Source organism: Salvelinus fontinalis, chromosome 2 (genome assembly GCF_029448725.1).
Source record: "Salvelinus fontinalis isolate EN_2023a chromosome 2, ASM2944872v1, whole genome shotgun sequence".
NCBI classification, from domain to species: Eukaryota; Metazoa; Chordata; class Actinopteri; order Salmoniformes; family Salmonidae; genus Salvelinus; species Salvelinus fontinalis.
In genome coordinates, this window is record NC_074666.1 from 77,209,013 (window position 1) to 77,220,735 (window position 11,723).

Below are 11,723 nucleotides of genomic sequence, written 5' to 3' on the forward strand. Positions count from 1 at the left end.
ATGTTAAAATTAGGTGAAATAAAACGTTTATTTTGACCGAGTTACAGTACACTTCTCAAAAGGCACTAAATTGGCGGAACGACTCACCTGCATGTGCAAAGAGGTGGACGAGTGTACTCGAGACAGTCTTCCGCTGCTGCCATTTTGCCATTCTATGTGGTTTCTCTCTAGGTCCCCTGAGTCATCTAGCCACTCTCTGGAGGGATGCTTGGAGAGGGAGTGGCTGAAACACCAGACACGTGACTTTAGATACAACATATTAATACGTAAAAAACTGTCAGTGACACAATGCTGATGTCACAGCTGAAATACAGAGGGAGAAACCACTTACAGCATTACCTTGCGGACAACAATGGAAAACCCTAACCTTGCTGGTTTGAAGAGCTCCTGTCTTCCTGAGGGTCGGTTTGGAGTCTGTCCCACATGACCATTCTGCTCCCTTTGGAGGACAGGCTTGACCTTTGGTAGATCGGCCATCATGGCGTACTCCTCCCTACTCCTCTCCGTTGACTCCCCCGACAACTGGCCAGACTCCGAGGACTCCATGGAACTCTGGGACGAGGTGTGCCTTTGCATCTGAGGGGAGGGACTTAGGTTGCGGTTGGTCAATCCTTTTGTGTTTGGGGAGGAGCTACGAGTCTCCAGACCCTGCCTACTACTGCTACTCCAAGTGGTTTCCCAGGTGACAGCAGAGGCCCTCTGAGAGGGGGCAGATGTTTTGTTCTCTCTGCCCTCCCTGGATGGGGAGGTGCTATGTAGGAAGTGGGTGGAGCCTCGCCAGGCGCCAGGGGAGGGGTTAGAGTCAGGCCGAGCATCACCGTAAGTGTTTTTTCTCTGGTAAGAGAGGCTGGAGTCACCACCACTGGTGGTTTTCCTGAGGAGTGACTGACCTGGTGGGTCATTGCCTCTTTTGGATGGAGAGGAGTTGCGACTGTCACGGCTCCGACCGTTGAGGACCCCACTCTTCTCAGATTTGTGCAGTAGTGATTGGCTGGGGGTGTCATAGCCCCTCTTTGAAGGGGAGGAGCTACGACTACCACGACTTTGACATCTGACAGAGCTGTTTGTCTCTGATTTACAAAGCAGTGATTGGCCAGGGGCATCATATCCCTTTCTCAAAGGGGAGGAGCTTCGACTGTCTCGACTTTGACTGTTCAGGTAGTTTTTGGATTCACTTATGCGCAGTGATGACTGGCTCGGGGTATCATAGCCTCTCCTAGAGGGAGAGGAGGTAGGACGATCATGACTTTGACTTCTGACAGAGCTATTCGTCTCAGATTTACGAAGCAGTGATTGGCCAGGGGGATCATATCCCTTTCTCAAAGGGGAGAAGCTTCGACTGTCTCGACTTTGACTATTCAGGTAGCTGTTAGATTCACTTTTGCGCAGAGGTGACTGGCTCGGGGCATCACAGCCTTTCCTAGAGGGAGAGGAGCTTCCACTGTCACAACCTCGACCATTTCCATAGCCACGTGTCTCACTTTTGCATAGCAGGAATTGACAAGGAGAGTCAAAGCCACGTCTAGAAGGTGAAGAGCTACCACTTTCATAGGCATGAACATTTAAGTCATTCCTAGAAGCTGATTTCCTCAGAGATTGTCTTTCGGCATCATAACCCTCCCTAATGGGAGAGCCACACCGGCCGCCGTGTCGACTATGACCATTAAGATAACTGTTCGTTTCAGATTTGCGAAGGAGGGACTGGCTGGTGGCATCGTAACTCCTCCTCGAGGGAGAAGAATTGCGACTTTCATGACCATGACCATTTATCAAGCTGTTCCCATCAGATTTGCGAAGCAGGGTTTGGTTGGAGGTGTCATAAGCCCTCCTCGAGGGAGATGAGCTTCTGCTGTCACGGCCATTTAAGGAGTTACTTGTTTCAGATTTACGGACCAGGGATTGTCTGGGGCTTTCGTAACCCCTCCTTGAAGGGGCGGAGCTTCGAGTGTCACGTCCACGAGCATTTAAGGAGCTGTCTGTCTCATTCTTGCGCAATGCACTTTTAAAATCTGAAACAGAGTTGACCTGTGATATGGAACCAACTGAACTGGCCATCGATATTACATTTTTATTCAAGCCTCTAATATCAACACCTCGTCCAAAAGAGCTCTGGGGGTGACCTCTAGAAGTCTGGTCCCACCCCTGAGACCAGCCCTCAGAGTCTAAGCCCCGTCTGTTGAGGGAGGTGGTACATTCACTTCGTTTGAATGGGGAGGTGTTTCGTAAGGGTGAAGAGGAGCGGGACAGAGAGGAGCTTGGTCTCGATGAATTTAACTTCCCAGACTCCTGATAGGAAGGAGAGTTTCTTCTACTGTATGAGCTGTTGAAACCCCTCCGGTTAGTGGAGGCCAGGGATTCTGCTATCTTAAAAGGGGTGGGGCTTGGGGAGCGAGGGCCCACCTGAGCCTCAACCTCGATGGTGAGATCAAATGCGTCAGGAGGTTCAGGGATTTCCAGAGGCAGGTCTGGGTTTAGTATCTCTGGGTTTAACCTCTCCGATGCCAGCCCCAGGTTAGGGTTCCTAAAGGGGATGGTAGCTTTGGGCTCAGGGTTTCGGTTGCTGTAGAGGGGGTGTCCCCTCTCTGAATGGCGGTAAACGGGAGGGGGGCTCTGATCCCTGAGAGAACGGGCTCCTCCCGCCCTCCCCAGAGAGAAGTAGCCACTTTCACGATTCCTTTCTTCTTTTAACCCTAAAAAAAAAACACTCCATCACATGGTATAGTAAACGCTGTTATTATTGATACATTCCATGGAGTTCTAAGGACGTCCACAACACAGTTCTACAAGATACTTCCACACTACTATCAATAAGTCTCATCATGATATTGAACACAGGTACCTGACAACATCATCATGTAAATAACACCTATGAATGTAATAGGATACAGTTGAAGTCGGAAGTTTACATACACCTTAGCCAAATACATTTAACCTCAGTTTTTCATAATTCCTGACATTTAATCCTAGTAACAATTCCCTGTTTTAGGTCAGTTAGGATCACCACTTTATTTTAAGAATGTGAAATGTCAGAATAATAGTTGAGTGAATTATTCATTTCAGCTTTTATTTCTTTCATCACATTCCCAGTGGGTCAGAATTTTACATACACTCAATTAGTATTTGGTAGCATTGACTTTAAATAGTTTAGCTTGGGTCAAACATTTCAGGTAGCCTTCCACAAGCTTCCCACAATGAGTTGGGTGAATTTTGGCCCATTTCTCCTGACAGAGGTGGTGTGACTGAGTCAGGTTTGTAGGCCTCCTTGCTCACACACACTTTTTCAGTTCTGCCCACAAATTTTCTATAGGATTGAGGTCAGGGCTTTGTGATGGCCACTCCAATACCTTGACTTTGTTGTCCTTCAGCCATTTTGCCACAACTTTGGAAGTATGCTTGGGGTCATTGTCCATTTGGAAGACCCATTGCGACCAAGCTTTAACTTCCTGACTGATGTCTTGAGATGTTGCTTCAATATATCCACATCATTTTCCGTCCTCATGATGCCATCTATTTTGTGAAGTGCACCAGTCCCTCCTGCAGCAAAGCACCCCCACATCATGATACTGCCACCCCTGTGCTTCACGGTTGGGATGGTGTTCTTCGGCTTGCAAGCCTCCCCCTTTTTCCTACAAACATAACGATGGTCATTATGGCCAAACAATTCTATTTTTGTTTCATCAGACCAGAGGACATTTCTCCAAAAAGTACGATCTTTGTCCCCATGTGCAGTTGCAAACCGTAGTCTGGCTTTTTTATGGTGGTTTTAGAGCAGTGGCTTCTTCCTTGCTGAGCAGCCTTTCAGGTTACGTCGATATAGGACTCGTTTTACTGTGGATATAGATACTTTTGTACCTGTTTCCTCCAGCATCTTCACAAGGTCCTTTGCTGTTGTTCTGGGATTGATTTGCACTTTTCGCACCAAAGTACGTTCATCTTTAGGAGACAGAACGCGCCTCCTTCCTGAGCGGTATGACAGCTGCGTGGTCCCATCGTGTTTATACTTGCGTACTATTGTTTGTACAGATGAACGTGGTACCTTCAGGAGTTTGGAAATTGTTCCCAAGAAAGAACCAGATTTGTGGAGGTCTACAATATTTTTTCTGAGGTCTTGGCTGATTTCTTTTGATTTTCCCATGATGTCAAGCAAAGAGGCACTGAGTTAGAAGGTAGGCCTTGAAATACATCCACAGGTACACCTCCAATTGACTAAAATTATGTCAATTAGCCTATCAGAAGCTTCTAAAGCCATGACATTTTCTGGAATTTTCTACGCTGTTTAAAGGCACAGTCAATTTAGTGTATGTAAACTTCTGACCCACTGGAATTGTGATACAGTGAATTATAAGTGAAATAATTTGTCTGTAAACAATTGTTGGAAAAAATTACTTGTGTCATGCACAAAGTAGATGTCCTAACCGACTTGCCAAAACTATAGTTTGTTAACAAGAAATTTGTGGAGTGGTTGAAAAACAAGTTTTAATGATTCCAACCTAAGTGCATGTAAACTTCCGACTTCAACTGTACATGTGGTTAAGTGCAGTCCTCACCTGAGTGTCTGCCAATCCTGCCCCTGCTGTTGTTCTCCTCCATCCAGGCTTTGGGGTTGGTTCGGTGGGGTGGTGGGTCCAGGCGAGTCATTGTGAGGTGGGTTGAGCGGTGCCGGAGAGGCAGGTAGTCGTCCTCTGCACTGATGGAGCCACTGAGATCAGCGTAGACACTCTGGTCCCGACAGCTGGAGGAGGAGATAGTGTGAAGAGGAGATAGTGATATAATGGTGGAGAGGGAGAGAATGAGGGAGTGTGAAAGTATATATATTGTCCCTCTAGAATTGCAATATAAGGCTTATTGACTACTTGGCTTACAAAGCATGCTCAATGAGCTTCTTATTTGACGTTCTTTGTACCTAGTTCGTAAATGACATTTCCCCCCTGCAAAATACCTAAATATAAAGCCCAATGAAATGCCAAGTCTCCAAAGATATCTCAACACAAGTGCATCGAGTGCACAAACATTATTTTGTACTAAACATTTCTCCTTAGTGGAGCTTCTATCTCAGACACACACTAGAGCCAATAGATTCTGAAGAGAACCTGTCAGTGCTGTCGTTGTCTCCGTCACAGATGTACAGGTCACAGTCAGGGCTCAGGATGCATAAGGCGCTCTCCTCGTAACCCAGCTGATCTCCGCTGACATCACAGTAGCTGCTCACCACTGACAGGCCATCAGAGTCCTCCTGATAGGTCAACGAGAACACACATACCACTCACAAAATACGGCAAACAAAAATAGAACATCAGCCAATAGGGCTACAGAAGACTTAATGTATTGAAGTGTAATACCATGTTAACTAGCACTTTCTCAAATTGTCAGTAATTCTGGTTAAACGAAATTCAATGTCCATTTTCACAAAAAACAAATAGCAGACACTGACAAATACTGTTTGTACTATGAGAGAAAAGCAAACACTGACAAGATAAGACAGTGAGCAGCCATAGAAACGAAATGTTTTGTTGGAACTAGCACAATTGAACTCACTAGGCCTACAATGCCTCATTTATTTACAGATACAAATTAACAATGAACACAGGTTTAACACAGTCATCATTATCAAACCTGAACGCAACACCTCCAAGTTTCTCTTTATAGATCCATTTCCATATGGGTAGGTTCATGAATAGTGTCTCCCCTCTGTCTCACTCCTCTGTTCCTCAAGACGTCCCTCTCATACTCACACGTTCTGTCTGTCGCTCGATTAGAGTTACACCGTTGTAACTCTACCTAGATTGTAGTTCTCCTCATTATTATTTCATAGCAGTTTTTTTCTTGACATATACAACCCTTCTGGGTTGTCTTAAAATACATATTCTCATCTTCAGTTTGACTTGAATTCATGGCAATATAAACAACAACTTTATAATATTATAGTACAAGGTAGGTATACAAAAGGTATTGCAATGTAACACAGCAATGAAAAGCAATGAGATAAGATCTGACTTCCACAAGATGTATATTTGCCTAATTTATGGCAATCAAAGGCAAAACAAGGAGAGTGCTATGCTACCAATAAACAGTCGTGGCCTCATAAATGAATGCGCCTTTGCAATGACATACTATGTGTAGATGTGGGCTGGCCGGGGCTTTCTGTAACCTGCCTTCATGTATAATGTTACCAGTGATTCCCAAAAGGGCAGTAAATGATCTCCCTTCATTAATTTGTAATGGGAGCATTCTCTTCACCGCCATCTTCATATTTTTCCTCCTCATATGTTCCTCCTTATTCACTACACTCAACACGCAACACAGGGTCATACCTCACCAACGTCTGTTACTGAGCACTTTGTAGTTGAGTTGTGTTTATTTTAACAGGGACAGTGCACATTAATCAACGTTTCAGTAAAAGTGTCGGTTTTAGCCAGCCGGCTAATTTTCAACCGCAGTCCCTGGGCAGGGTATTAAAAACAATTACAATATAGACAATCATGTCTTCATACATTTTGTGAAAGTGTGATATGTGGTGCAGTTATGTGTGTCTGATGGCAGTGTATTCCAGACATCGGAAGCTCTCACAGAGAAAGCGGATTTACTTAAGGTGCTTTTCCTTTAGGGAACTATACAGTCACCTCTCATGGCAGACCTTGTGGATCTGCTGCCATATGTTTGGGTTTTCTGTTTAACAAAAATACTGAGTGGAGGGGGAGCCAGGCCATTTAGGATCTTGAATACAAGACATGTATTGCACAAGATTCTTCCAACTCAGGAGCTCATGCATTCTGAGGATGTAACAGTGATGATGGCTATTGGGCTTCCTATCAAGCACTTTGAGAGCCTGTTTGTAGACAGACTGAATAGGTTTTAATGTTGTACAGCAAGCTTGGGCCCAACTAGTCAAGCAGTATGTTAAGTGGGGGAGTATGATAGATTTGAAGTACAGTTTTGCTACCTCTGTAGTCAAACAATTTCATATAAATTGGAAATTAGCTAGGTTGAATTTGGTTATCTGAATGACTTTTTTCACATGCTTTTTAAGAGAGGTTGGAATCAAGTAGGATAGTGAATTCAGAACTGGGTGTTACTGGTTAAATGGAGTAGCTTCCCCTTCCGAAATGATAGTCTGCTAGCCAAAGTTTAAGTAGACTCAAAGTCAACATTACCACTCAGCCATCTCTCTTACTTCCTCTCGTGTATTGATCCTTGACTGTTTGACCTCAATGTCTTACCTTCCACCTGTCTGTATAGGCCCAGATAATCACTCACCACTCTTCTAATCCCCTCTCCCTCTGTCTTGGCACTGGCATCCCTCTCCACTGCCTGTGGTGCTGGTAGTAGTGTTGGTGGAGGTCCAGTGGCTTGCCCTGGCTCCTTCTCCACTGTGAGGCTCTGCTGTGGTGTTTCGGCTGTACCCGTGCCTGTACTTGTGTCCGAGTGCAGGTGCTTCTGGCGCAGGCAGTCGTGGCAGCGAGAGGAGTCGAAGATGTTGGGCTGAAACTTGGGACAGATAAGGTCATCGCCGGAGAGGGGCATGGCGCGGCCGGAGGTGGCAGGCGCTCACTCATCGCACCCCTCGGAGAACACTGAGGAACAACACAGGCTGTAAAGGCAGATAAAACCAAACACAGTATTTAATGAGCCTAAAACACCACAAAGTAGAAAAGGTGGTATTAGTAAAACAGTAGTACCAGTAGTACTTAAGGAAAAATTGTGGATTTCAAAAGAATATAGTCCATGAGGATAAAAAAAACAGCTAAAATCCTTTCAACATTTATATGAAATGTACAGTGTAAGACATTGATGGGATATTATTGCAGCGTAGCTGTAGTAGGACAGTGTAGTAGAGCCGGAAGCAATGCTGTAGCATATTTGATCCACAAGGGTCATTATTTCATGGTTAGTGCGATAAAACGGAACAGTTAAGCTAAGTGAAAACTAATCACACAAGAGGATATAGTGAAACACAATACAGAAAGGAAGATGATAGAACTCTTTCCAGCATATCATTAATATCATTACTAAACGTCACTGAGAGCACTTGGTAACATCCCATATAAAAACATTTCAGCAATGAAAATCTAAATACAAGTCAAAGTATTGAATAAATCATTGCTAGATTTCTTAATGTGTATTATTTTCCATTTAATTATTCTCTTCTGAATTTGAGAGTAAGAGGTTTTCAACAATACCTGACAGAAGACTCCTCAGCCGTCAGTTAAACTGAGAATATGCCATTTAGAGAAAGATACTATACTGTCCATCAGACCCCCGGCACATGCCTCTTCCCCTGCTCACAATCCCCCCGAGGCTCTTACTCTTACATGGATCTGATTGGCTGTTCCGACAATGGATGAAACTGATGCACTTCTGACTGCCATGTTGGCTCTGCTTAACATTACAGAGAACATATCAGTCTGCCAGACCTAGAACCAATATGGAGTCAGTTGCATGACAGTTACTCTATTGAAGGTTGTATTAGATATCATGAGCTTTAGAAAGCAAAATGAACTGCTTGTGACAGATGGCACGCGTTAGCTCAGGTTAGTGTAAATAAATAAACCCTGCTAAGGTATGAGAATAGCATACATTAAGATCCTTGATTATACAACATTTCTTGAAATCAATCAAACAAATGAGGGCATAGAAATGTCTAGAAATATACACGTAAAGATCTATTCTCTGATGCCCTGAAAAGGATGTTGACTGAGGAGTCAGGTTTCCTATCAAACAATAGGCTATAGAACTAGAGGGATTCACAGACTATAGGTTTATACAAGGATATAAACGCTACAATAATATTAAAGCAAGTGATTCGTATATATTCTTTTCTTTTAATCAAACTTTGAGCATATCCACATTGTATGAAATACAACATTACCAAAACAGTTAGCATATAAACAAACATGTAGAAAGGAGAGAGCATAACAAAGGAAACAGACAGGTCGTGTCCAATTGGTTAAAACAAAACAGTGTTTGAAACGGCTGCTCTGGATCGAGCAGACATTGGCTTTCAATGAGAATGAATATGTGCAGTTTGTGTATTGGTGATTTTGTTTGCTCTGTAGACTTTCCAAACTGGTACCATAGAAACTCTAAATGTCCATCATGGCTGCTTAAGCTCCTGATCAAACAAAGAGGCCAGACCGACCCTTACACTGCAAATCTATTTTTTCACAACTCTCAGTCCTTGTGATGTACCCTCTTCCCAGTCAGTCTGCGTCTTTGCTTTTTGCTTGTCCTCCCAACTCTGTTCTTCTCAATTCTGCCCTTCTTGTCTGTGGCACCTGGCTTCTTGTCTGTTGGCCGGCCTCGTCCTTTGCCTTCCTGCTTCCCTTTCCTGCTTCCCTTCCGCTGCGTCTGGTGAGCGTGGAGCGAGGCGTTCAGCGAGCAGATTCTGCAGAGAGATAATAACGTGTGAGAATAACTTGCCACCACAGTGCTCATATTGTTATATAGGCATCATATTAGACTAAATTAGCTGTCAGAACTGAATACAGAATGAGAATAGAACAGGAATTGGGGCTCATTACTATTCATTAGCAGGGTATATAGCACAGTTGTTGAGGAATAATGCAATTTGCATAAATAATTACCCACTTTTTTAAATCCTCCAGTGATTATGACCATTATCAATAACATATAAATGTTATTGATAGACATGTCAAATTACACATTTACATATTTTAGGATATGAAGCCACAAATTGTGCATTCAAATATTTTAAATATTATTGACAAGGAAAGAGTACAAGTGTTTTTCATTAAATGTGAGTGAGGATAAACACAACATACTTTTTATTGAGGATGGGATTCCCAGATTTCTTTGGCATAGCGCTCATTTTCTCCTGCTCCTCCACCTCCTCCTCCTCACCATCCTCAGTAATCTTCAAAAGAAAATGTACAGTTTGAATACCTTTCAGAGAAACAATTTCAAAACATAAGAACACGGGACGTGGAAATCAGCAACAAATGCTTTACCTGATTGGTTGCTGGCGCAAAGAGGCTGGCCCCTGTGAGGTCAAGGTCACTGATGGTTGTTACAGTAACAGTATGGTTGGGGTGATCGTACTGTACAGACTCGGTTGTGCCCGTTATCACATCCTCCAATTCATCTTCTTCATCATCATCCTCATCTGTGGAGAGTTAACCATAACAATAAGAGTAAGTAAGCAGATGAAATGGATTCACACGACATGTTAACTTCTGGTTAAACCTGAAATCACAGATAAGGGCAAGTGAAGGCAGCCAACAATATTCTGTCAAGCCTGGCTAACATGTTTAATTATTTTGCTCAAACTCACCGAGAGCCTCTTTTCTTTCCTGCAGCAACTTCAAATACTCCTTGTGTCTCTGGAATTAAAGAGTAAATATGATTCGTGCCCCCTTCTGTCCACATTATTAATATTCCCTTCATCAAAAACTCTACTAAAGTGACAAGTTTTACACACCATGTCTATTTAATTAACACTTAAATTAAATATTGTGGTTTCTTTTCGCCGGTGTTTACCTCTTCTTTGACTCTCTTCTGCTCCTCCTTTATCTTGGTCTGGATTTCCACCACTGCTGTTTTCCTCCTCTCCACCTTTCTCTTGTGGAATCCTGTCAGATACTCCCTGCAGGAGATACGATAAGTCAAATAGATGAGTACATTCATGACAAGTCACTTGTGGTCACTTTCTTGCATTCACCAATACTTAACTACTGATAGGATTAATGGGAACTTGGCAAACAAATTAGAGGTCTACTAAACACATTTCTCAAAGACAGAGAGGCAGGATGGTGTGGCTTATGATTCTCTATCAACGATGAAGGCATATCAAACAAGCTGACCATGTAAATGAGACCTACCTAGCTATCTAGCTAGTTTAGCCAGAGATGCTCTATAGTTAGCTAACGTTAGCTTGCTATGCGTTGAGGGACTCCTGTGCTGTTTATAATGTGCCAAACTCACTGTCGCTCGTTATCGTTGAACATGACCACACATTTCTCTCTTTTCTTAGATCCAGGTTTAAATTTCTCATGCTTCCCCTTTTCCTTTTTGTTCCAGTTCTTCATGTTTTTCATTTTGAGAACACGTGAGCTTGTTTTTCAGCTAGCTTTTTGCTTCAGAATATCCTGCTTTGTATGTGCATCATACAATGTGGTCCGACTGGGACAACCTCCCAAGCACTTTGGTTCTTTGAAATTGTGACCATTCTTTCCAATGCCCAGTTCTAGAAGAGTAATTTAAAAAAGTGCATTGAAATTAAATGTTATTCAGAATTCTGATGCAAGTAAAATAACATTGCCGTGCCTACATTAAACATTGATAAGTGTACAACTCTAATATTGCAACCATATTTATGGACAATCTGTTGAATATACAAAAAGCAATTGGCTGCTATAAAAAATGTAGCACTGTTGAAACCAAAGCCTACGAGGGTGTAATAATCTGTTTGGTGGACACTGCCTACCCCAGAGCAGTGTGACCAACCCAAATTTGATAATGTATGTAGCTGTGCAACTTTCAAACAGAGACCACATTCCACTCTGAACATGAAACCAGGTAGTCAAATACCGGGAGCCACAGTCTGCTGGGACATTCCTACAGATTAATACAGAGAGCAAGACTGGAGACACAATAGTTATTTCTACTGTGGGGAGTGGCTGTAAGACACCAATATTCAGCCCAAGTCAAAGAAAAGATTTCAGCAAGGGGAGATGGAGACAGAAAAGGAGGGCACATACATCATGGGC

General features: G+C 43.1%; 1 protein-coding gene across 1 annotated transcript; it reads right to left on the reverse strand.

Annotated features, from left to right (window-relative positions):
• Positions 1 to 8,799: 8,799 nt before the first annotated feature.
• Positions 8,800 to 11,140, reverse strand: LOC129826915 (nucleolar protein 12-like). Its single transcript, XM_055887910.1, has 6 exons — positions 10,939 to 11,140; positions 10,495 to 10,600; positions 10,289 to 10,337; positions 9,966 to 10,120; positions 9,780 to 9,871; positions 8,800 to 9,382 (listed from the first exon to the last, which is right to left on the reverse strand). The coding sequence occupies exons 1-6, from the start codon at positions 11,049 to 11,051 to the stop codon at positions 9,169 to 9,171; spliced, it is 729 nt and encodes a 242-aa protein (XP_055743885.1). The 5' UTR covers positions 11,052 to 11,140; the 3' UTR covers positions 8,800 to 9,168.
• Positions 11,141 to 11,723: the final 583 nt, after the last annotated feature.